The 25383-nt window shown below is 45.4% G+C and overlaps 1 protein-coding gene across 1 annotated transcript in view; it reads right to left on the reverse strand.

Moving 5' to 3' along the window:
- Positions 1-25383, reverse strand: part of grid2 (glutamate receptor, ionotropic, delta 2) — a 995712-nt gene that overhangs the window by 12302 nt on the left and 958027 nt on the right. The window contains exon 15 of the mRNA XM_041192382.1: positions 3920-4160. Within this exon, the coding sequence (XP_041048316.1) occupies positions 3920-4160 (241 nt within the window). The remainder of the gene's footprint in view (positions 1-3919; positions 4161-25383) is intronic.

Consider the following 25383-nt stretch of genomic DNA (forward strand, 5'->3'; position numbering starts at 1 on the left):
ATGATGAGCAAGTGACATTTGCACCACACTAGTACCAGGCAATGATCATCTCTAACAAGAGCAAATCTAACCATCTCCGCTTGACTTTCAATGGCATTACCATCACTGAAGACCCACCATCCAGATTGACCAGAAAGTTAACTGGACCAGACATATAAATACTGTGGCTACTAGAGCAGGTCAGAGATTGGGAATTCTGGGGTATGTAACTCCTGACTCTCTAAACCCTGTCCACCATCTACAAGGCACAGTGTAGCAATGTGATAAAATACTCTCCACTCGCCTCGATGAATGCAGTTCCAATAACACTCAAGAAGCTTGGCACCATCCAGGACAAAGTAGCCCATTTGATTGATATCTCATCCACAACTTTAAACGTTCATTCCCTGCACCACTGGTACACAGTGACAGCAGTATGTATGACCCTCCTTTGGCAACACCTTCCAAACCTGCAACCTGATCACCTAGAAAGACAAGAACGGCTAGTGCCTGGGCACATCATGACCTACAAGTTGCTGTCCAGGTCTCACACCATCCTGAGTTGGGACTATATCACCATTCCTTCACTGTCATTGGGTCAAAGTCCTGGAACACTCTTCCTAACAGCACTGTGGGTGTACCTACACCACGTGGGCCGCAGCGGTTCAAGAAGGTGGCTAATTTTTGCCTTCTCGAGGACAATTAGGGATGGGCAATAAGTGCTGGCCTAGCCGGCGATGCCCACATCCTATGAACAAGTGAAAAAAAAAGCCTAAGGACTTATCATAACAGCCAATCCTAAATGACCAGTCAAGAAGAGAGAGAAAAAAAATGTGAATTAATCAAATCAGCCAAAATGCTTGATATTTTTTTAAAAGAAATATCATCAACCGTTTCTTTTTCTCAATAATTAAGAACTCCAGCATCTGAGGTAAAGGCAGAAAATGCTGGAAAATCTCAGCAGGTCTGGCAGCATCTGTGGAGAGAGAAACAAAGTTAACGTTTCGAGTCCGCATGACTCTTCCTCAGAGCTTTTACCTGAGGTAAAGGTCTTGGTTTTCCCAAATGGTCCAAGTTTGACTAGCTATTTTGGCTTGACCCTCAAGGCTCTAAGTATATCTGGTATGTACCATGAGGACCTGCTCCATGGATGGATTAGCAACATTTATTCAGCTTACGTGCCAGGAACTTGCTCTTTGGCTTCCAATTGTATCTGGTTGTTTTTCAAAATTGGGGAACTATTCTCGAGAACTTTACTCGCATTTTTTATATGAATTGTCATTTTAATTTGAGAAGCTGTGTTTGTGTGTGAGGGGTGAAATTGAGGGAAACTGACCCACCTCAAAAGGGGCAGACTATACAGATTACCACTCTTGTAAGATTTTCCCCCAAATTATCCAGTATAGATTGTATAAACCTTTTCTTTTACCAACACATGAACAAGGAGCAGGTGGAGGCCATTCAGCCCCTCGAGCCTGCTCCACCATTTAATAAGATCATGGCTGATCTGATAGTAACCTGAAATCTACATCCCGCCTACTTCCGATAACCTATCATCCCCTTGCTTACCAAGAATCTATCCACCTCTGCCTTAAAAATATTCAAAGTCTCTGCTTCCATCACATTTTCCAAAGTTCCAAAGTCTCACCATCCTCTGAGTGAAAAAATTTCACCTCATCTCTGTTTAAATGTCCGGCTCCTTATTTTTAAACAGTGACCCCCTCGTTCTAGATTCTTCCACAAGAGGGAACACCCTCTCCACATCCATCCTGTCAAGACCCCTCAGGATTTTATATGTTTCAATCAAGTTGCCTCTTACTCTTCTAAACTCCAGTGGATACAAGCCTAGTCTTTCCAACCTTTCCTCATAAGACAACCTTTTTGGTGGGAAAGTTAAATTGTGTGTTTGGCCACAAGACTATTTTGATAAACAGCTTGATTACAAACTGGATGATGAATTTGGGTAGGTTTTGTTAAATAAACTTTGAAATATAATCTTTCCATTTGCGTTTTTTCCCCAGATGTGATGGTACAATCAAACAGGAGTGAGAGAAAAGAAAAAGCGAGAAAGAGAGAGTCAGTGATATTCCACAGAATTTTCTTCTGAAAGTGTTTCATTTTGAGAACTTCCCAGACAAACAGAGAGGCTCTAATTAGCACTAGTTGCTTTGTTGCTTCTTAGAAAATGCAATAATTGCACGTAATGGCAGTTAGGGGATACAGAGAGCGCCAGAGAGAAACAGAAAAAATGTGTACAAGAACCAATTGCAAAACAATGAATTTATGTTTGCACTGAACTCTATAAACTAGTGTTGCTAGACCTGGGCTACTCTGCCTCTTCTCTCCTCTTCCCCTTCTCTCCCCTCTCCCTTTCTTCTCGTTTTGACAGACTCTGGTATCCCCACATGTGCCAATGCAGCATTCCATCTCCCAGTACTACCATACCTCAGTGTAGTCCTCCATAATTCAATCAGATCTTAGATTCCCTCCCTCACCAGTGCGAGAACACAGGACCCCACCAACAACATGAACAACTTGCATTTATATAGCACTTTTGACTTGCAAAAATGTCCCAAAGCGCTTCACAGGACTGTTGCAAAATAAAATTTGACACCAAGCGACATAAGGAGATATTAGAGCAGATGAACAAAAGCTTGGTTTTAAAGGAGGAGAGAGAGAGGGAGAGAGAGTGAGACGTAGAGGGGTGAAGAGATTTTGGGAGGGAATTCCAGAGCTTTGGGGTCCAGGCAGCTGAAGACACCAATGGTGGAGCAATTAAAATAAGGGCTGCTCAAGAGGCCAGAATTAGAGGCATGCAAATACCCCAGAGGATTTTGGGGCTGGAGGAGATTACCGGGATAGGGAGGCGCAAATCCAAGGAGAGATTTGAAAACAAGGATGAGAATTTTAAAATCTAATCATTGATTAACTGAGCACCAATGGTAAGTCAGCAAGCATGGGGGTGATAAGAGTGAACCACATTGTTGTGGGTCTGGAGTCACATGTAGGTCAGAACAGCCAATTTCCTTCCCTAAAGGGCATTAGTGGAGCAGATGGGTTTTTATGACAATCAGCCATGGTTTCATGGTCATTAGGCTTTTAATTCCAGATTTGAATTGAATTTAGGTTTCACCGTCTGCTGTGGTGGGATTTGAACCTAGAACATGAGCCCAGTGACAATACCACAATGCCAGCTCCCCAATACCAGATCTCAGCTCCCCATGTGTAACACCGCATGAGAGCCCTTTGGGTCTATGTGCTTAGTTATATAATTTTTCAGTAATTTCTGTGAAATCTTCAAGTTTACTTTGTCACATTAATGAAATTTAGGGACTTGGTTACTCTTATATTGCCTCTGTCTTGTTCTTAAAATTCTGACCCTTGTTTCTAAGCTCTGTAACCTCCTCCAGCTGTACGACTCTCTGAGATCTCTGCAGTTCTACAGGGCAGTGCCTTGCGCAGCGCTGATTATAATCGCTCCACCACTGGCAGCCGTGCCTTCAGTTGCCTGGGTCTTAAACTCTGATTCCTAGATCTAAATCTAATCCCTTTAATTCTAACTCTGGATCCTGTCCGCCTTAATTTCTGCTTCGCTTTCCTCCTTTAGGATGTTCCTTAAAACCTACCTTTTGGCCGCCCCTGACACTGTATCTCCCTAAGTGCCAAATTTTACTTCATAACGCTCCTGTGAAGCACCTTGGGATGTTTTACTGCCTTAAAGGCGCTATATAAATGCAAGTTTTTTGTTGTTGTTTTGCTTGTTTTATAGGCTGACAGCCACTGCACTGAGTATGTGAAGCTATATAATTTTGCGATGTTCAGCCTGTATAAACGAAACCCTTAGGTGATTAGCAGTGGGTATCTCATATTGGTGCGGAGAGGCTTTAATCCTGTTACTCGTCGCCCAAGGCGATGTGTGATGACCACCGCAGGATCTTACCTCTTTCGAGGGGACGCGGGATCCTTTCCGTCTGTTCCACCAGTTTTCCACGATGGCTATGAGGCAGGCCAGGATGATGCCGGCAGCCAGGATGCAGAAGACACCAGCGAAGCTGGCCAGGTCAAAGGCATTGCCTTTCTGCTGAGCTCTGGATGAGGAGTAGATGTCACACTGCGCTGTCTTGGGCCACCATTTGTGCTTCAGGATGTCAAGGTCTCCGTGTTGCAGAAGTTCCAGGATCCTTGAGTGAAAGAGACAGGAACACTGTAAACATTTATGACTGTGAGTTATTCCTAAGATTTCCATAAACAGCAGGCAGAGAATCATCCAAACAACTCGGTACAGTGTGTGTAGGTGGCTTTACGTGTGAGTCTATGTGTGCATACATATCCGAGTCCTATTTTCTATGTTTCCATGTGTGTCAATATGTACGGGTGTAAAATATATGATCTTAAATATGTTGTGATACTTGCAGGTTGCAGAATTGGCTCTATGCTGCTATAGTACACAGCCAACTCATCCTGCTGTCCCACAAGCCTTGGGAGCTGAGATTCACAAAATTCATCAGCAGCAATCCCAGCGGTTTCCACATGGGGGCAGGCTTTACACACAAAGCAGAACCTGGAACCCTCCTCTAGTACAAGCAATCCTGCCTTTTGTGCATAAGAATAATCAAAACACACATTTCCTTGAAAGCTGCAAACGTATTTTAAGTTGAAGTAAAAAAAAACGAAGGAAACACAAGTCTCTGTAAGAATGGACTCGGAAGGTAAAATGAACAGGCAGGAGGCAGTGAGTAACTTTGGGTCAAATCTTGCATTCCGATTTGAGTGTGATATCACTGCTGCTCCCGGCTGGTTTCCTGCCATCAATTCCTGTGCGTCAAGCAGTCTGAAGGTGGCAACTAGGAGGAGAACAAATTAATAACGACAGAATGCTGCTCTCGGGGCCATGTATGTGGTGCGCGTTTCTGGTTTAGCAAGGTGGGTGTACGTTGCTGCGAAGGACATGGTATAGAGACAGTGAAGGCACCTGAGAGCGAGTTGCTTCTAGCTTGTCCATTTTATCTCTCAGGCTAATGTTGAGAACCTGCAAGCTGCCCCTGAGCTGGTGACCAATACCAGCCAGGACAAAGTGCAAAAAAAAAAATGCGATGCAACATTTTCTGCCAGGGTTACCAACCTCTACCACGGTTGCCCTGAAGTCTCCAGGGGTTAAAGGTTAATCTTTTGAGAGAGAGAGAGACACAGGGTCAATTAAAAAAAAATGTGTTTTTTAAAAAAAGAAACTCTTTGAGCAATTTTGTTTACCAGTTATTAAAAAGTGCTGGGCGTGGGGGAATGGGTGGCCATTGGACCGACAGTCGAGAATCACCCATAATGAAGGACCTGTTCGCCTTCCAGTTGGCGGAGGGACACTACGAGGATAGACGTGTTGGATGACCAATGGCGGGAGTGATTGGAGGTCATGTGAAAAAACCTCCAGGAATATGTCTGACCAGAGTTGGGAACTGTGGGCATGTTAGAGGTTGTGGTTTTATAGCTTTCACACACACACTTCCTGGTCATCACATGATGAGAAGGGTGCGATCGTACTGGAGAGGGTGCAAAGGAGATTTACGGGCACGTTGCCAGGAATAGCGAATTTTAGCAATGGGGTAAGATTGGACAGGTGGGGGCTGCTTTCTTGGGAACAGAGGAGGCTGAGGGGAGATTTAACTGAAGCGCTTAAATTATGAGGGACCCAGACAGAGTGGATAGGAAGAACCTAGTTCCCCTTAGTGAAAAGATCAATCAGAGGATATGGATTGGAAGTGATTTGTAGAAGGATTAGAGATGAGTTGGGGAGGAACTTTTTCACCCAGGAATCCACTGCCTGAAATGGTGGTGGAGGCAGAAATCCTCATTACAGTTAAAAAAAACCATTTGGATATGCATTTGAGGTGCGAGAACCTGCAGTGCTACAGAGCAAGAGCTGGAAATTGGGATAAGGCTGGATTCAGTGAGACAGATACAAGGGACCGAATTTAATGCCTTCTCCCGTGCTGGGTTTGGTGCTGGGTTTGGTGCTTGGGGGGGGGGGGGCATTTAATCAGGCTGATTAAGTCTGGGGAGGGAAGGCTTGTGGACAGTGCTTAAATTGAAGCCCTCACGTGGGTGATTAACGCCTCATCCCACTGCCACTGGTATTAACCCAGTGATGGGTGGGGGGTAGCCCAAAAAGCAATTTCTGTGAGGTGGGGGGAGGGGGGTAGGTGTGTGTGGTGCTTGTGGGCTCCAGAGGGGGCACTGGATGCTTGATTGAAGGACCAGGCATCAGGAAGGGAGGGACCTGCTGAGGACCACCTCCCTGTCCTTGCGGCCAACCCTCTCCCCTGCAACACTCCCCCTGCCATCACTAACCTGTGCCTGCGGGGGGGGGGTCCCTCAGCAATCCTGGGTTTTGGGCGGGTGTAGTACCTGCAGCTGCCACCGTCTCCTGGTGGCGCTGCCGAGCAATGAAGAGCTGCCACCTCCTGATTGGCTGGCAGCTCTCAGCGGGCGGGGTTTCTGCGCCAGGGTCCTTGATCCCAGGGAAGACCTGCTGCTGCCCAGTTAAGTGCCCAATTGTCACTCAATGCAGTGGCTTCTTGTAAAGAGGCGACAGGAGGCTTGGGCAAGTCCCCTGTTGCCTACATTAAATAGCACCCAATGGGATGAATGGCTTCCATCTGTGTATTAACTTTCTGTGATTCTATACTCAGAATTAATTAAGTGTGTAACACCTTGGCACTTACCCCCATCCAGCAGTGCAGTGCTTAACATATTCGAGTAAAATTCCTTTATGTGCTGTTTTGACAGAGCAATTTGTGCCGTTAAACGTGTTCATGAGTTCAACAAAATCGAGAAGTGTAGCACCTCTCCTGACCTCCGGGTGGCCCCCCCCCCCCCCCCACCACCGGCTGCTTTACAGCCAGCGATGCACTTTTGAAGTGTAGTCGCTGCCGTGACGTAGGTCAACGTGTGCAAAGCAAGATCCCAATATCAGCAGTGAGACGATGCCCAGATGAGCTGTTTGACCGGTGTTTGTTGAGGAATGAATATTGGCCAGGACACTGGGGAGGCCCCAACTGCTGTTCTTCGAGAGAAAGTGCCATCTGACCTTTTCCCTGAGAGGACAGACTGGGCTTCAGTTTATCATCAAAGCAAAATACTGCAGATGCCGGAGGTCTGAAATAAAAACAGAAAGTGCTGGAAAAACCTCAGCAGGTCTGCGAAGGGAGAAACAGAGTTAACTAATTGAGTCCAATATGACTCTTCTGCATTTTATATCACCCCCCCCCTGCCCACCCCCCACCCCAAATCTGAAAGACAGCAAACCCACCAGCGCAGCATTCCTGCAGTACTACATGGGGAGTATCAGCCTAGATTCTGTGCTTAAATCTCTAGGATGGGATTTAAACTCATGATGGCCTTATTCAGAGAGGAGCGTGAAACCCACCAAGCCACTGCTGACACCTAATACATGCATCGGACTTTGCGCTGCACTAAATGTTTTGTCTTTTCCAACATCTCTTTTCTCGCCCCGTGAAATGCCTTGGACAACAAAAGTGGGCTGAAACCCCATAACTTTCTTTCTGTTGTACGGGTGCATTGCGTTAGAAGCTGCATTGAGAAGGGGACAAAAAAGCAAGTCTTAAAGCCGATGAGTTGGTCTACCAACCACACAGTGAAAGCCTCAGGTCTTTTACTAGGGTCTCAGCCATCCACTGCCAATGTTAGTTTTGCAAATCCGGAGCTAATCTTGCATTTACACTAGCGGGAAGGACGGGTGATGTAAATAATCAAAGTTTGGTTTATCAAACAGGCAGGATTTAAAGGATTTTAATTTCCCGATTCCTTGTCATCAACACAGGGAGGGTAATTGGTTTGGCTCCCTGCCAGGCAGTTGCTTAATTTCTTCAGAAAATAAGCATGAAGTAAAGCAAAAATGCTCATCACCCACAATACACAACAAAGGCTGTGAAATTTCATCTGCAGAACCACTTGGAATGCAGGTCAGTTTTGCGACTCTTGTTTTCAGAAGTTACACAGAACTTTTTTTAATATCAAGTCCAGGTATAAACCCTCTGGTGATTAATGGGTATAATTACATTAATGCCCCATTTCAGTTTAAAAAAAAATGAAGCAGTAATTATGCAAATATGTACCTTGATACCTCATGTCGTAAAAACATATCAAGCTGTTTATTAGGAAAGGTAATTGTGCATCGCTCAAAAAGCTAAGAAGTGAAGAATGTCAAATCAAAGCAGAACATTACGAAAGGGAGAGTGTTGATTCCGGCCAGACACCAGTCTAATTCTATCTCGGACTCTGTGATTCTTTCCGGTTCAAAAATCAATAGGGAATAGCTCTCGTTCATTGCGGTTATATCTCAATCCTCCCCCACGCACAACAGGCTGATCTTCCACCTACCACCCTCCATAAACTTGAGGTCATCCAAAATTCTGCTGCCTTTGTCTGAACTCACAAGAAGCCTCATTCCCCTATGGCCCCCCCCCCCCCCACTCCATTTGCTGACTTCCATTGACTTCTGGCCAAACAAAGTCTTGATCTTAAAATTCTCGTCCGTGTTTTCAAATCTCACCTTAATCTTAATCTTAAGTAATTGGGTAAACACATCGTAGGTTCATTTATTAAGACTAGGCACATGAGAACGGTTAAACATGGGTATAAAGCTTGAAGTCACCAGAGCTGCGTGTGCTGCACTCTGCTCAAAGCAAAAGTGAAACTAAGACTGGATCACATGACACATTTCCCCTCTAGTGATGTCATGCTGACACCTCTTAAAGGCATATTACACACAGGGCTACAGTGAAAGAGCAAGACGCTGGTACTAATTGGATAACTCTTTCAAAGAGCTTGCATTGTCGCGGGGGACCGAATGGCCTCCTTCTGTATTGTTTCATACTGTGACTGTAAATGGAATTTGAGATAAAGCATGAGCCCCTCCCTATCTCTGTCATCTCCTCCAGCTGCTTAGCCCTCTGAGATCTTGGTGCTCCTCTAATTCCGGCCTCCTGAACATCCCCGATTTTAATCGCTCCACCATTGGTGGCCATGCCTTCAGTTGCTCAGGTCCCAATTACCTCTTTACCACCGCCCCCCCCCCCCCACCCCCCCCACCAACCCCCCCCCCCCCACCCCCCACCCACCCCACTACCCTGCCTCGCTACCTCACTTTCCCTCTTTAAGACACTCCTTCAAACCTATCTCTTTGGCCAAGCTTTTAGTCATCTCACCTAACGAGCGGAGTTTTACGGCGCCTCCTGCTGGCGGGATCTGACAGTAAGTTTTGAAGGGCTTGCCGCATTTTCCGGCCCCACCCCCGCCACAACAGGGCTGTAAAATTCTGCCCAATATCTCCCTATGTGGCTCAGTGTCATATTGTCCAGAGTTGAATGGCCTCCCTTGAGTTGAGTTGGTGGTGATGGTTGGGGGTGGGGGGGGGGGTGGGGGGCGCAGTCCTTCCCACCTCCGACCTGAGTAAGCCTGTGGCAGGAAGGCTCATGGATGGGCCTACCCGCTGACAACCAACCCCCTGCTGCCCTTGCTGTATAAATATGAGTTGTTACTGTCGACATCCTGTAGGGTTGCTAACCCTCCAGGATTGTCCTGGTGTCTCCAAAAATGAAATATTAACCTGCAAGACTCTGCCACGATCAAATCCAGGAGGAAAATCATAGAGGCATTAAAAAATGGCGTGTTTCGTTGAACACCTCTATTAGTTTTCCAGTATAGGAGATTGGGGGTGGGGTGGGCGGGGGGGGGTTTGGGGAACCTGTTTGACTGTAGCGGATAGAACATGTGAGCAGGCCTCCAGGAATAGGTCTGACCAGAGTTGGCAGCTCTGAGAAGGATCCATGCAGGAAAGTGAGCGGGCCCTCCTCTGCTGTCTAGCTTTGTTTCTCATGATTAAGCCACAGGGAATAATAAATGAGAAATTCCTCTGTCCATCCACTTGCATTGGTTTACAGAAAAAAGATACGGATATAAAATTTCTCTGTGACCGGCCATTACAAAGCCGCCAAGTGGCATTGTGGAGAACACAAAGGTCACCACAACTCTTTTGTCTTTTTATAGGCTGTGCCCCTTTAAGTTCTGTCTTTTGTGTTTAAATGGGTTGAGGGCAGTCGCGTGCTTTATCTCAAATTCCATTTACAATCACAGTATGATACAATACAGAAGGAGGCCATTCGGTCCCTCGTGACAATGCAGGCTCTTCGAAAGAGTTATCCAATTAGTACCACCCTCTTGCTCTTTCACTGTAGCCCTGTGTGTAATATGCCTTTAAGAGGTGTCAGCATGACATCACTAGAGGGGAAATGTGTCATGTGATCCAGTCTTAGTTTCACTTGTGCTTTGAGCAGAGTGCAGCACACACAGCTCTGATGACTTCAAGCCTTATACCCATGTTTAACCGTTCTCATGTGCCTAGTCTTAATAAATGAACCTACGGTGTGTTTACCCAATCACTTAAGAGTGATTGGTGCCTTATTTCATTATAAAAATACAACATGGTGCTCCGCCATGGTCAAATAACCTGGCAGCAGGATTAAGTACAGGTATGACATGGTGAACAGCTTTAGGTTGCACTACATGACGTGAGAAGAGCTTTGACGTTTTGGTCAGACCACAGTGAAGTTGCAGTGTGAACACAGCACGGTGACTGTGAAGAAAAGCTTTGGAGACACAGAACCAAGCTAGTGCTCAAGTAAAGATGCAGTGAGCGGACAATCACTTGCAGTGAGATTGCAGTGCAAGGCAAGGCCTGTCAGTTCCACGAGTGGGACAGCACATCGGGAGGACCAGCACCAGATTAGCTCAGCCGGGAAAGCGGGATGCGGAGCCAGATCGATGGCAAGCAAAGAGAGAGTCAGACAAAAAAAAAACCCAGAAAAAACTGTCATAAAAATTGGGCCAGGCAAGGTAGCGATTATAACAGGTGGCTTCGGGAGTTGCTGAACAATAAGTTTAATAAAAAGCGAAAACCCGGATGCTTCATGGTGTGTTCCTGCCACAACTTATCATCGTGAGCGGAACTTCGGAAAAACGCACCAAAGTGGCTCCAGAGACACTCCTCCCAGGCATCACGGAAGAAGGAATGTCAAAGGGTTATTGTCAGAATGTCCAGAAAATTCCCCAGTTTGAATTGGGATGCAGTTGCCCTACTGTCCGAATTCAAAATGTTTAAACAGCGTACAGAGCTATGATTTCTTGATTCAAGTGTATCTGAACCAGGCAAGCAAACCATAAAAATTCCCCTAGCAATTGGAAAGGAAGGTTTACACAGGCTGAACCTGTCAGAATTAACAGCAGAAGAGCTAAAGGATCCCTAAAAGATATGGACTACATTGGAAGACCAGTTCAGAATCAAATTAAACTTCCATATTCATCGACTAGAGCTCATGTAATTTCGACAATAGCCGACAGAATCCATAAACCACTTCATCAGCAGATGCAGAGAATGTGACTTTCAAACGCAGAGCTAGCAGACAGAATTATTGAGTTGGTTACCGCATCCCACTCCCATAGAAGTATTCCAAAAAGATCTGCTAGACAAGGCCAAAACCTTTTAGCGTCGATGAGCTACTCAAGGGTGGACGTGAGTATGACGTGACCCTCAAAGGTCGACAAAGCTTTACAACCCCAATTGTTGACACACTCACTACAACACCAAAACCTAGCAAGACATGTGGAAAGTGTGGCCTTCTGCATGCACCAAGGAAATGCCCAGCGTTCCAGTAATCCTGCAAGACATGTGGCAGAAAGGGTCATTGGCAGTGGCAGGGCACTAGAGCAAAGGCTAATGCAGCTACAAAGAGCCGTGCACTAATCTAAACAGACTGTACACAACGGGCACCTTCAAGCAATAAGAATGACCATTCGGTATCCCATCAGAAGCATATACGTGAGGTGATTGATAAATCTGAAAATGACAATGGTGTGTACAACGTGACAAAGAGTGATCAACACATGTTTCACATTGTCAATCTCTGGAAAACATGGATGCCATCACACTGCCCTAAGTGTTTGCCAAGATTCAAATGATCTGTCCAAAGACAGTTGGTAACTATTTTGTTATTGGCCAAGACTGACTCAGGGGCAAGTGCCAACAAGTGCCAACTCTACAAATTCTAAAAGACATATATTCACAGATGTGGAAGGCCATGGCAAAACCTACTGCTATGGAACTTTCACCATTCACTGATTCCATGTGGAGGATCCATAGTCCTGGAGTGCAAGTACAATCAATCCTCCTGGATGGCACAGATATTCTACATTGCGAAAGCTAAAGCCCCAGCAATTGTAGATCTACTGACATGTCGTGATGACCTCATACAAGTTAACAATCCATGGAATCAGTCTGACATCACAAGGCAGATCAACCTCAGGAGCTACTCTTATCACCTCAGTTCACAACTTAACATTGAAATATCTAGAATGTTTTGACAAAACTGACAGTTTCAAGTGAGCTGCAACATCACGCTTGCAGGAGAATGCAAGTCCGTCAATTGATCTGGTACATTTTGTACAACACAAATGCCAGCAGTTATGAGAAGAAACAGTGAAAGATTCTACACTACAGAAACTGTGGAAAACCATAGTCCCAACTCCTTGCTCTTTCACTATGGCCCTGTAGCTTTTCCTTCAAGTGTTTATCTGATTTCCTCTTGAAAGTTGCTACTGAATCTGCGCCCACAACCTTTTGGGAGTGCGTCTGAGGTCACAAAAACTTGCTGTGTGGAAACCTTTTCCTCGTGTTGCCTCTGGTTCTTTTGCATATCACCTTAAAATTGTCCTCTGGCAAGCGAACCTCCCATCAATGGAAACAGTTTCTCCTTATTTAGTCTATCAAAACCCTTTCTGTTTCTGGATGAGGATCTCCCCCTGCCTGGAGCTACTCATCTCCAGCCATTGATTTGGACTACAACAGGGAAGAGGATTGCAGGCTGGACTGATGTCCTTTAGATGGCATGAACTAAATGAACTGGGATCACTTTGGAATCTTTGGAGTAAGTGAATGGGTGAGGGGAGGGGGGAGGGGCGGCACCTGATGTTGAAAGGGGGCGCCACCCCCACCCCCAAAACTTCCTGCCCAAGGCCTGAACCTGATTTATTTTTGGGATTTCCCCAAGCCCCAGAACTCTTCCTGCCAACCTGAAAATTAAGGCTGGTTGGGAAGCGGCCCTTCAGTGGTCAATAATTGGCCACTTAAGGGCTTCAACTGGGGAAAGGGCTCCCATCGCCCCCAACTCCCCAGTGTGAAATTTCAGAGAGGTCGGGGAGGTGGGAACCCAGCAGGAAACCCATCCAAGCAATTTTACGCTCACCACCCCGCCCCCCCCCCATCCCCCCAACAAACCCACAGGGGGGGAGTGTAAATTTCTGTCGGTGGTGCCATTTATGATGCGTAGGATTTCCATCATTGATTCTGCCCATGTTCTCTCACATATGAAAATAAGGTAAAAGTCTTACAAAATACTTCACCATGGCAACAAAGCTCCTTTAAAGCAGTGGTAGACATATTCCCAGGTGGTCTTGAGGCGCAGTGGTTAGCAGCCCTGCCTCAAAGCTGAGGGTTCAAGTCCCACCCCAGGACTTGATGGCCAAGGGAGGTGCATTTATAACACGGTCAACAGGCTGAGTATCGACCTGCAAATCCTTCCAACACGCCAATGCAGGTGGCAAGAGCGGGAGAGATTCACTTGGTCCCCATTAACTTTATCAAGGTTCCGCCTTTGGTCCTGAGTATAACTGGCTCCATACTGGCTGCTCCACCTCATTTAAATTTTGGGGGCAAAGATGGAAACGGCTGGAGCTATGCTGTCACTTAGTTGGCTGCACATTTTTCTCTGAGGAAAAGGGTTTTGGCTTCAAGTCCCAATCCAGAGACTGAAGCCCAAAATTTAGGCCGACGCTCCCAATGCAGGACTGAGGGAAAGATATACTGTCAGAACTGCCATCTTTCAAAAGAGATGTTAATTTGAAGCCCGGTCTTCCCTCTTGGGTGGATGTGAAGGATTCCATGGCACTATTTTGAAGAAAAACAAGAGAGTTATCCCTGGTGTCCTGTCCAATATTCTTACCTTAATCGACATCACAGAACAGATTATCTGGTCATTATCACATTGCTTTGGGGGCTTGCTGTCTGAAAATTGGCTGTCACGTTTCCAAAATTACAACAGTGACTACAAAAGTACTTCATTTGCTGTAAAGTGTTTTGGGGCATCCTGGAGTCATGGAATGTGGAATATGAATATAAGTTCCTTAACATTTAATTCTTTAATCCATAATTATATTATATATGCATACAGGCAAGTAGATATAACACAAGATTTTGGAAAGATCTTGCAAGTTTTTCTCTTACATTTGTGGCCGTGGACTTTGTAGTGTATTGCATTGTCCATTTAAGGCTACCATACACACATGTACCAGCAGAGGGAGTCTGTTAGGAAGAGATACTAAAGGATCCATAATTAATAGCTCACAGAGTTCGAATTCTATCTGACTCTGGCTGAATATATAACCTCTTTTGTCCCAAGAACTTGACAAATGTACAGTTCCCCCAGAGTTGTGACTGTAAAGGGACTGAACTTGAAAAGACCTGATTGGGACTTCTCCAATCTGGGCAAGATCTGTGTCAGATATTTGGTCTGTATGAATGGGCTGACAAGTTAGCCTGCACGGAGCCATATCCAAAATGTCAACTCCACTTACATATTAAACGTAGTTTTCATTAAAAGTAGCAGCAAAGGATTTAATCACTCCACCAATGGCAGCTGTGCCTTCAGCTGCCTAGACCATAAGAGCGCTGGAATTCACTAGTTTCTCCGTCTCTCTACCTCTTTTTTCTCCTTTAAAGCACTCCTTAAAACTTGCCTCTTTGACTAAACTTCATCTGTCTTAATATCTTGTGTGCCATCTTATGTGGCTCAGTGCCAAATTTCTTTTGATAACACTACTGAGAAACACCTTGAGACATTTTAATGCTTGTTGTGGTTAACAAACAGATCACTGGGGTTCAGTGCTAGAAGAATAGAATTGAAAATCAGGTAAGTTATGCTAAACTTGTGTGGAATGCTGGTTCGAAAAAGGATATAGAGGTACTGGAGCAGTTACAAAAAAATACTTACCAGAATAATACTAGACCTGAGAGGTTTTAACTATCAGGAAAGGCGGAACAGGCTGGAGTTCTTTACTTCAGAAAAGAGATGACTACATGGTGACCTGTTAGAGACCTTTAACATTATGAAGGGTTTTCATTTGGTTAGAACAGTCTAAAATTAGGGCTCATGAGTATAAGATAGTTTTAAGAAGTTCAAGAGAAATGTCTTTACTCATAGAGTGGTAAGAATGTAGAACTTACTACCATTGGGAGTAGCTGTGGCAAATAGGAAACATGAATTTAGGGTTAAGTTAGATAAACATGAGGGAGAAAGGATTAGAAGGATGTGTTGGTAGGGTGAGATGAAATAGAGTAAGAGGAGGCTTGTGTGAAGCATAAACACTAGCATAAGCCTGTGGGGCTGAATGGCCTGTTGCTGTGCTGTAAATTCTGTGTAATACTAACATGTGACAGGGTGATTCTGAATATTTACTAGAATGAATTATCCTGCCAAATTCTCTCTGATTATAGTCCAATGAAGACACAGTTGTCTACATCCAAAACACTTGTTCAATCTGACTGAGGCCTGGAAAAGAATTTTTTTTTTGAGAAAAACACAAGTATCTGCCAGCATTTTTATATTCTGAACAGAATTTGTGTCAGGGGAGCACTGAATTGTGAAAACATCAACTCAGATTCCAAGCATAACGTCAATACGTGAAGGGTTGTACAATCAAATCACCGTTAATATTCAGGATGGATTGCCCCCATTTTATCTTTCTTCCTTAATTCAGACCCTTCCTGCGTGCACAGACAAGACTTTGGACTGCATGACAAGTACTTTGACATGTGAAGATTCAGTAATAATGGCTGCCAAATTGAATATGAAGATAAGTGGTCTATAATGTATAACATACTTTCTCAGATAGAAGGTACTGTAAAAAATATGTGGCGTACAGGTTACTGCAGACAGTGTGCAGACTCTGAATAACAAGCATTTTGCAGAGTTACAAAGCACAACGGATTCCAAATAAATGTATGAGCCTGAACACAATCCAAATTACCTACCATTCACTTTTGAAGACAGGATTTCTGATGCAGCCAGAGGAGTTAAATCTATAAATGCAGATTGTGCGCTGTGCTGTTCTCAATTCTTTGTATTTTGGTGTTCAGACAGGGCAGAGTTACCACTGAATCTGCTTCTGTCACCCTTTCAGGGGGAGCATTGCAGATCACAACTCGCTGCATAAAAAGAATTCTCCTCACTACCCCCAACCCCCCACCCCCCCACCCCCCCCCCCCCCCCCCCCCTGCCACCCCATGCACCCAACCCCACCCCCCCCAGCCACCATTTCCTTGTGTCAACTGTGACTCAGTTGGTGGCACTCGCGCCTCTGAGTCAGTGGAACTCTAGGTCCAATTCTCTTTTCAGGACTTGAGCACAAAAATGCAGGTGGTATTGAGGGAGTGCTGCACTGTTGGAGGTGCCATCTTTCAGATGATATGTTAAACTGAGGTGAGGTCTTGTCAGCCCTCTCAGATAGATATAAAAGATCTTGTGGAGTTACTTCAAAGAAAAGCAGGGGAGTTCTCCTTGGTCAATATTTATCCTTCAATCAAATCACAAAATCAGATTTTTTTGGTTATCATATTGCTGCTTCAGGGACCATGTTGAGCGCAAGTTGGCTACTGCATTTCCTACATTACAACAGTGACTGCACATCAGAAAAGTACTTAATTGGCTGTAAAGCACTTTGGGTCATCCTGTGGTTGTGAAAGGTGTTATATAAATGCAAGTCTTTTTTCATTTGCGAATTATATTAAATCCTTTGGTTACTGACCTTGCTGCCAGTGGAAACAATTTCTCCTTATCTACTCTAATTACCCTGCCAACATAAGATCATACAAATGGAGTGGGCCATTCAGCCCATCGAGCCTGCTCCGCCATTGAATAAGATCATGGCTAATCTGACTGTGGCCTCAACTCCACTTTCCTGCCTGTGCCCCATAACCCTTGACTCCCTTGTAGAGCAAAAATCTGTCCAACTCAGCCTTGAATACATTCAATGTCTCAGCCTCCACTACTTGCTGGGGGAGAGAATTCCCAAGACTACTGACCCTCTGAGAAAAAAGTTCCTCCTCATATCCACCTTAAATGGGAGACGCCTTATTTTTAAATTGTTACCCCTAGTTTTAGATTCCTCCACAAGGGGAAATATTGTCTCAGCATCCACCCTGTCAAGCCTCCTCAGAATCTTATAACTTTCAAAAAGATCACCTCTCATTCTTCTAAACTCCCAATGATGAAAGGCCCAACCTGCTCAATCTCTCCTCATAAGTCAACCCTTTCATCCCAGGAATTAGCCTAGTGAACATTCTCTGAACTGCTTCCAATGCAAGTATTCCCTTTTTTAAGTAAGGAGACCAAAACTGTTCACAATATCTGGTCTCAACAATGCTCTGGACAGTTGTAGCAAGAGTTCCCTACTTTTATATTCCACCTCCCTTGCAATAAAGGCCAACATTCCATTTGCCTTCCTAATCACTTGCTGTATCTGCATGCTAATGTTTTGTGATTTACAGGCAAGGACAGCCAGATCTCTCTGTCCTGTAGCATTCTACAGTCTCTCTTCAGTTAAGTAATGTTCTGCTTTTCTATTCTTCCTGCCAAAGTGGACTACCTCATATTTTCCCCATGTCATACTCCATCTGTAAAATGTTCACCCACTCACTTAACTTGTCTATATTCCTTTGTAGACTCTTTCTGTCCTGCTCACAACTTGCTTTCCTGCCCATCTTTATATTGTCAGAAATTTGACCTCAAAACTGTCGGTCCCTTCATCCAAGCCATTGATATAGGTCATAAATCATTAAGATCCCAGCACTCTTTCCTGTGGCATTCCACTAGTTATGTTTTGCAATCCTGAAAATGATCCATTTATCCTGACTCTCTGTTTCCTGTTAGCTAGCAAAGTCTCTACCCATGCTAATATATTATCACCAAAACCATCTGGTGCAGTAACCTTTTATATGGCATCTTATCGAATTCCCTTGGAAAGCCAAATACATTACATCTCCTTGTTCCCCTTTATCACCTTGCTTGTTACATCCTCAGAGAATTATAATAAATTTATCAAACATGGTTTCTCTTTCACAAGGCCATGTTGACTCTGCCTGATTGTTTTATTATTTCCTAAACGTCCTGCTACTACATCCACTTCCCCAATAACATATGTTAGACTAACTGGTCTATAGATTCCTGCTTTCTGGCTCCCTCCTTTCTTGCATAGAAGTGTTACATTTTCAGTTTCTCAATCTGCTGGGACCTTTCCACAATATAGGGAATTTTGGAAAATTTCCATCTATGAATCCACTATCTCTGCAGCCTAGGATGCAAGCCATGAGGTCCAGGATTCTTGTCAGCCTTTAGTTTTCATAATACATTTCCTCTAGTGATTGTTTTATGTTCCCCTCTCCCTTTTGCTCCCTGTTTTAGGAACATAGGAACAGGAGAAGAACATTCAGCCTGTCGAGCTTGTTCTGCCATTCAATACAATCATGGCTGATCGAACACTTCAATGCCTTTTACCCACACTATCCCCATAACCCTGTACATTATTGTTAATGAGAAATATATCAATCTCTACCTTAAACATACTCAATGACTGAGCTTCCTCGGCCCTCTGGGGTAGAGAATTCCAACGATTCACAACCCTCTGAGTGAAGAGATTTCTCTTCATCTCGGTCCTAGGTGGCTGTCCCCTTATTTTGAAATTGTGTATCCTGGCTCTGGACTCCCCAACCAGTGGAAACATCTTACCTGCATTTACCCTGTCTATTCCTTTCAGTATTTTGTAGGTTTCAATGAGATCACCGCTTGTTCTTCGAAACTCTAGAGAATACAGGCCCAGTTTCCCTAAATCTCTCTTCGTAAGACAATCTCGCCACCCCTGGAACAAATCTGGTGAATCTTCGCTGCACTCCCTCTATGGCAATAATATCCTTTCTGAAGTAAGGGGACCAAAACTGCACACTACTTACTCCAGGTGAGGTCTAACCAAGCTTCTATACAATTGAAGCAAGACTTCACTACTCCTGTACTCAAATCCTCTTGTGATAAAGGCTAACATTCCATTAGCCTTCCTAATAGCTTGCTGCACCTGCATGTTAGCCTTCAGTGACTTATGAACAAGGACACCCGGGTCTCTCTGTACATCTACACTTTCTAATTTATTACCATCTAGGAAATACTCTGCACATCTGCTCCTTCTACCTAAAGTGAATAACCTCACAATTTTCCACATTATATTCCATCTGCTATGTTCTTGCCAACTCACTGGCCAGAATTTTCCCGTCGGTGATTTGGGGGCGGGGCCCGCTCGCCGATGGGAAAATGACGCGGGATGACATCAGGAGGAACCCCCGACATCATCTCGGCCCATTTAAACTTTTAGGAAGGCGGGCGCACAGCGAAATCAGCTGTTCACCCGCCGACCTGTCACTGGCCAATTGAAGCCATTGACAGGATCATTAAGCTCATTGAAAGACCTGCCCGTCCAACCTTAAGGCTGGCGGGAAGGCCAGGAGCCTCGGCGAGCAGGCCAGGAGCCTCAGTGGGCAGGCCAGGAGCCTCAGTGGGCAGGCCAGGAGCCTCGGCGGGCAGGCCAGGAGCCTCAGTGGGCAGGCCAGGAGCCTCAATGGGCAGGCCAGGAGCCTCAGTGGGCAGGCCAGGAGCCTCAATGGGCAGGCCAGGAGCCTCAATGGGCAGGCCAGGAGCCTCAGTGGGCAGGCCAGGAGCCTCAGTGGGCAGGCCAGGAGCCTCAATGGGCAGGCCAGGAGCCTCGGCGGGCAGGCCAGGAGCCTCAGTGGGCAGGCCAGGAGCCTCAGCGGGTAGGCCAGGAACCCCAGCGGGCAGGCCAGGAGCCCCAGCGGGCAGGCCAGGAGCCTCAGTGGGCAGGCCAGGAGCCTCAGCGGGTAGGCCAGGAACCCCAGCGGGCAGGCCAGGAGCCCCAGCGGGCAGGCCAGGAGCCTCGGCGGGCAGGCCAGGAGCCTCAGTGGGCAGGCCAGGAGCCTCAGCGGGTAGGCCAGGAGCCCCAGCGGGCAGGCCAGGAGCCCCAGCGGGCAGGCCAGGAGTTCCAGCGGGCAGGCCAGGAGCCTCAGTGGGCAGGCCAGGAACCCCAGCGGGCAGGCCAGGAGCCCCAGCGGGCAGGCCAGGAGCTCCAGCGGGCAGGCCAGGAGTCCCAGCGGGTAGGCCAGGAACCTCAGTGGGCTTCTGAAACAAGATAAAACCACATCCACTGGCGGGATGAGGTTTCATCTCAGTTTTTGAAAAGTTTATTATAGTTTCACTCATATTTATTAACATGTCCCATCTCGTGTGACAGTGTCACATGAGGGGGACATGTTAATAATGTTTTTCTTTCTCTGTTTTTAAAGTTTTTTAAAAATTCAGCGGTCTCTCTGAGACAGCACTTAGTCTCAGGGAGCAGTGTGCTCTTTCTCGCGCATGTGTGAAAAAGCGCACTTTGACAGAGGGGGAATCCCTCCACCTCCGGCACAGGAAGCACTGGGTGAGTCCGTTTGACCTTCTTCAGAGCTGAAGAGGGATGGAAATGTGATAAAATTTACACTGTTCAAGGGGGGGTGGAGCAGGTGAAGCTGGATAGTAGGCTAGCGATAGATGGGGACAAAGTAGAGCACTGGTTTCAATCTTATTTGAACTTAGGTGGGTTAAAAGTGAGCCTACAACTAGTTTTTGCTGCTTTGTGTGCCTTAGTTTTTGGTTGGATACTCTCCTTGACTGCCTTTGTTAACCATGGGTGGTTCATCCTTCTCATCGAGTCCTTCTTTTTAACTGGGATAAATTTTTGCAGAGCGTTATTAAATATCTGCTTAAATGTTTGCCACTGCTCATCCACTGACCTTCCCCTTAGTCTATTTGCCAAGCCCACTTCGGACAACTCTTCCTTCATACCTTTGTAATTGCTCATAGTTAAGTTGAGGACACTGATTTGAGACCCGAGTTGCTTGCCCTCAAACTGAATTTGAAATTCCACCATGTTGTGATCGCTACCCCCTAGAGGATCCTTAACTATGAGATCTCTTATTAATCCTACCTCACTACACGTTACTAGATCTAAAATAGCCTGTTCCTGGGTAGGTTCTGCAATGTGTTGCTCAAAGAAACAATCCCTGATGCACTTTACAAATTCATCTTCCATGTTGCCAGTCTGATTTGTCCAGTCAACATGTAGATTAAAATCACCCATGACAATTGTAGCGCCCTTTTCCATTATTTCCCAATTTATACTTTGTCCTACAGTAATGCAACTCTTTGAAGGCCTATAGATGACTCCCACCTATAAATGACATGTTCCCCTTGCTATTCCTTATTTCCACCCAAACTGATTCCACATCATGATCTATTGCACCTATATCACTAGTCAACACTGCACTGATACCTTCCTTTATTAACAAAACTACCCCACCTCCTTTTCCTTTTTGCCTATTTTTCTGGAATATCGAATACCCTTAAATATTGAGTTCCCAGCCTTGTTTACCCTGCAACCATGGCTATCAAGTCATATCCATTTACTTCTATTTGTGCCATCAACTCATCTATCTTGTTACAAATGCTGTGTGTATTCAGATAAAGAGCCTTAAGCTCCGACTTTTTATCATTATTACTCATTCTGGTTCTAATTTCTGCTGCACTCTTCTGCGTATATTTTCTGCCCCTTCCTGTCACACTTTGATTGTCGTTCGCCTCTTCGCTACCCTGCACCTCTGTTCTCTCATTTCCTTTTGATTTTTTAAACTGGGAATTTTTAAACTTTGATTTTTAAAACTTTTTAAGTATGGAGGAGATTAAATGTTCACATCAAGTCTCTCAGCATCCACCTTCAATTCTGTTCAAGTAAACGGGTGCGTGTTATTCCAACTTTCAATTGCTGTTGTCTCTTTTTGCAATAACAATTTTAGGCTTTGACTGTTTCGATTCACTTGTATCTTGTGCTGATGGTTACTGCACACAAGCTGAATCTTCAATGTCAGCACCACAGCACTTAGCTGTGCCTGCTTCACTTTCCATCCTGTGTCTGCGCTGGGCTATCATTCAATTCATTATCATTCTGGTTGGATGGATTGACATGAATCTGTCTTCCACAGGGTAGCTGTGGCTGTGATGAAAACAATCTGTGATGTTGCATTAGGAGCTGCTCTACGGCCCAGCCTGAATGGTAAAAGTTGCCATGGTCACCGTTCAGAGGAAGCTGTTTGTAAAGAAAAACTTCAGAACATAATTGAAATGCTCCACTCTCCTCATCTGGACGATTGATGAGTGCAAATGTTTGATTACCCACAATTGTATGAGTTCAACAAACATCTGAGAGGTGAGCTCAAATCCATTAAGTGAAACCAGTTTGTTAGAAGTTCCTTCGCTACTGCAAACAGGAGACTGGAATCTGGTGAGCATCTACTTGTGAAGAAAACAAACTCCAGACTTTTTTTTATTTGTTCATAGGACATGAGTGTCACTGAGAAGGTCAGCATTTATTGCCCATCTTTAACTGCCATCACAAAGGTGGCGGTGAACAGCCTTCTTGAACTGTTGAAATCCATCTGGCATAGGTACACCCACAGTGCTGTTAGGAAGGATGTTCCAGGATTTTAACCCAGTGACAGTGAAGGATCAGTGGTATAATTCCAAATCAGATGGTGTGTGACCTGAAGGGAAACTTGAGGTGGTGATGTTCCCATGAACATGCTACCCTTGCCCTTCTAGGTGGTAGAGTTTGCAGGTATGGAAGGAGCCTTGGTGAGTTGCTGTAGTGCACCTTCGAAACGGTATACAGTGCGGCCACTGTGTGTTGGTGGTGGAGGGGGTGAATGTTTAAGATGGTGGATGGGGTGCCAGTCAAGTGGACCACTTTGTCTTGGATGGTGTCAAATTTTTTGAGTTGGAGAGACAGACAATTGGAGGTATTCCATTACACTCCTGGCAGTATTTTGCAGATGCTGGACAGGCTTCGGGGAGACAAGAGGTGAGTTACTCACCACAAAATTCCCAGCTTCTGACCTGCTCTTGTAGCCATAGTATTTATGTGGTTGTCCAGTTAAGTTTCTGGTCAATGGTAACCCCCAGAATGGTGATGGTGATGGATTCAGCAATGGCAATGCTGCTAAACGTCAAGGGGAGTTGGTTGGATCCTCTTTGTTGGAGATGGTCATTGCCTGATACTTGTGTTGCGTGAACATTACTTGCCACTTATCAGCTCAAGCCTGAATATTGCCCAAGTCTTGCAACATTCGGTACAGATGGTTTGTGTATCTGAGGAGTTGCAAATGCTATTGAACACAGTGAACAAGCCCACTTCTGGTGTTGTGTTGAAAGGGAGGTCATTTATGAAACAGCTGAAGATGGTTGAGCCGAGGACACTACCCTGAGGAACTCCTGCAGTGATGTCCTGGAATTGAGATGATTGATCTCCAATAACCACAACCATATTTCTTTGTGCTCGATATAACTCCAACCAGTGGAGAGTTTCCCACTGATTCCCATTGGCTTCAATTTCACTAGGGCTCCTGGATGCCACACTCTGTCGTCTACTGCCTTGGTGTTAAGGGAAGTCACTCGCACCTCACCCGTTGAGTTCAGCTCTTTTTTCGACATTTGGAGCAAGGCTGTAATGAAGCCCAGAGCTGAGTAGCCCTGGCAGAATGCAAACTGATCATCAACGTACAGAGTATTGCTGAGTAAGTGCTGCTTGATAGCACTGTCGGGGACACATTCCATCCCTTTGCTGAGTAGATTGATTGGATGTAATGGGTCGGATTTGATTTGTTCTTTTTTTTGGGGATAGGACATATTTGGGCAATTTTCCACATCAGGTAGATGCCAGTGTTGTAGCTGTACTGGAAGAGCTTGGCTAGTGGCATGGCTAGATCGGGAGCACAAGTCCTCTGTACTATAGCTGGGATGTTTTCAGGGACCTCAACTTTTGCTGTATTCAGTGTACTCAGTTGATTCTTGATATCGCAGTGTTCCTGTATCACAGTGAACTGGGACAAATCAAAAGGTCCCATTGTATCAAGAACAACCATCAAGCATCCACGGTGTTGTGGCAGAGGAGCAGCCTGCAGTGGTGTAATGTGAGAGAAATCACTTTTATCCTGCATTTAGTGACACCATAAGCCTTGATCAGAATGGAGATAATTGTTTAATTCGCCCATCGATCACCTGGAGATGAATAAGAACATGAGACTTAGAAGCAGGAGCAGGTTATTCAGCCCTTCGGGCCTGCTCCGCTATTTGATAACATCATGGCTGATCTGGTTGTGGTTTCAACTCCACTTTCCTGCCTGCACCCCCATTACCTCTTACTCCCCTGTCTATCAAAAATCTATCTAACTCAGCCTTGAATAAATTCAATGGCCCAGCCTTCACTGCTTTCTGGGGAAGAGAGTTCCACAGACTAACGCCCTCAGAGAGAAAAAAATTCTCAACTCTATCCTAAAAGGGACATCTCTTATTTGTAAACTGTGTCCCCTAGCTCTGGGGCCGGATTTTCAGCTCGGTGTGCAGACTCACGCCTGACACGCACCAGTGTGAAATAGTGTTATATTTTGGTCGACGGGCGCATACAAGAGTCGGCAGTGTGCCCGCTGACAATTAAGAGGGCTAATTAATTAAATTGAATTTTTCGCGGCCCATCCAACAGTTGGTGAGTGGGCAAATAGGCCAAGTGGCCTTTGCAGTTTTTGTGAAACCTCATCCATGGGGCAGGTGGTTTCGAACAGTGACAAAAAAAAAATTAAAGTTTTTAAAACTCATATTTCACATGTCCCTGTTGATGTAATTCACAAGTGGGGACATAGTTACCATATCCTTAAAACCTTTATTTCTCATGTTAAAAATCTTCAACTCCCTGAGGCAGCTCTGTGCCTTCAGAGAGCCTTCACTGAGTGTACCCCTGCACATGCACACACCTCAGCACTTGTGCTCCTCCACCCCCCCCCCCACCCTCACCCAGGCAGTGCTGAGGTTATCAGCGCGCATTTCACGTTGGCTGGCCGAGAATAGGCCAAACAGAGTGAAATCGGAGTGGGGGCTTGATCGCGGGTGGCAGACCCGCCCGACAAGGGGAAAATCCTCCTCCTCGTCTTCCCCAAAGAGGAAACATCCTCCTGGTTTCCACCCTGTCAAGTCCCCTCAGGATCTTACGTGTCTCAATAAGATCAATTCTTATTCTTCATTCCTCTAAACCCCAATGGGTATAGGCCCAACCTGTTCGACTTTTCTCCATAAGATAGTCCCT

Source organism: Carcharodon carcharias, chromosome 1 (genome assembly GCF_017639515.1).
Source record: "Carcharodon carcharias isolate sCarCar2 chromosome 1, sCarCar2.pri, whole genome shotgun sequence".
In the NCBI taxonomy this organism is placed as follows: domain Eukaryota; kingdom Metazoa; phylum Chordata; class Chondrichthyes; order Lamniformes; family Lamnidae; genus Carcharodon; species Carcharodon carcharias.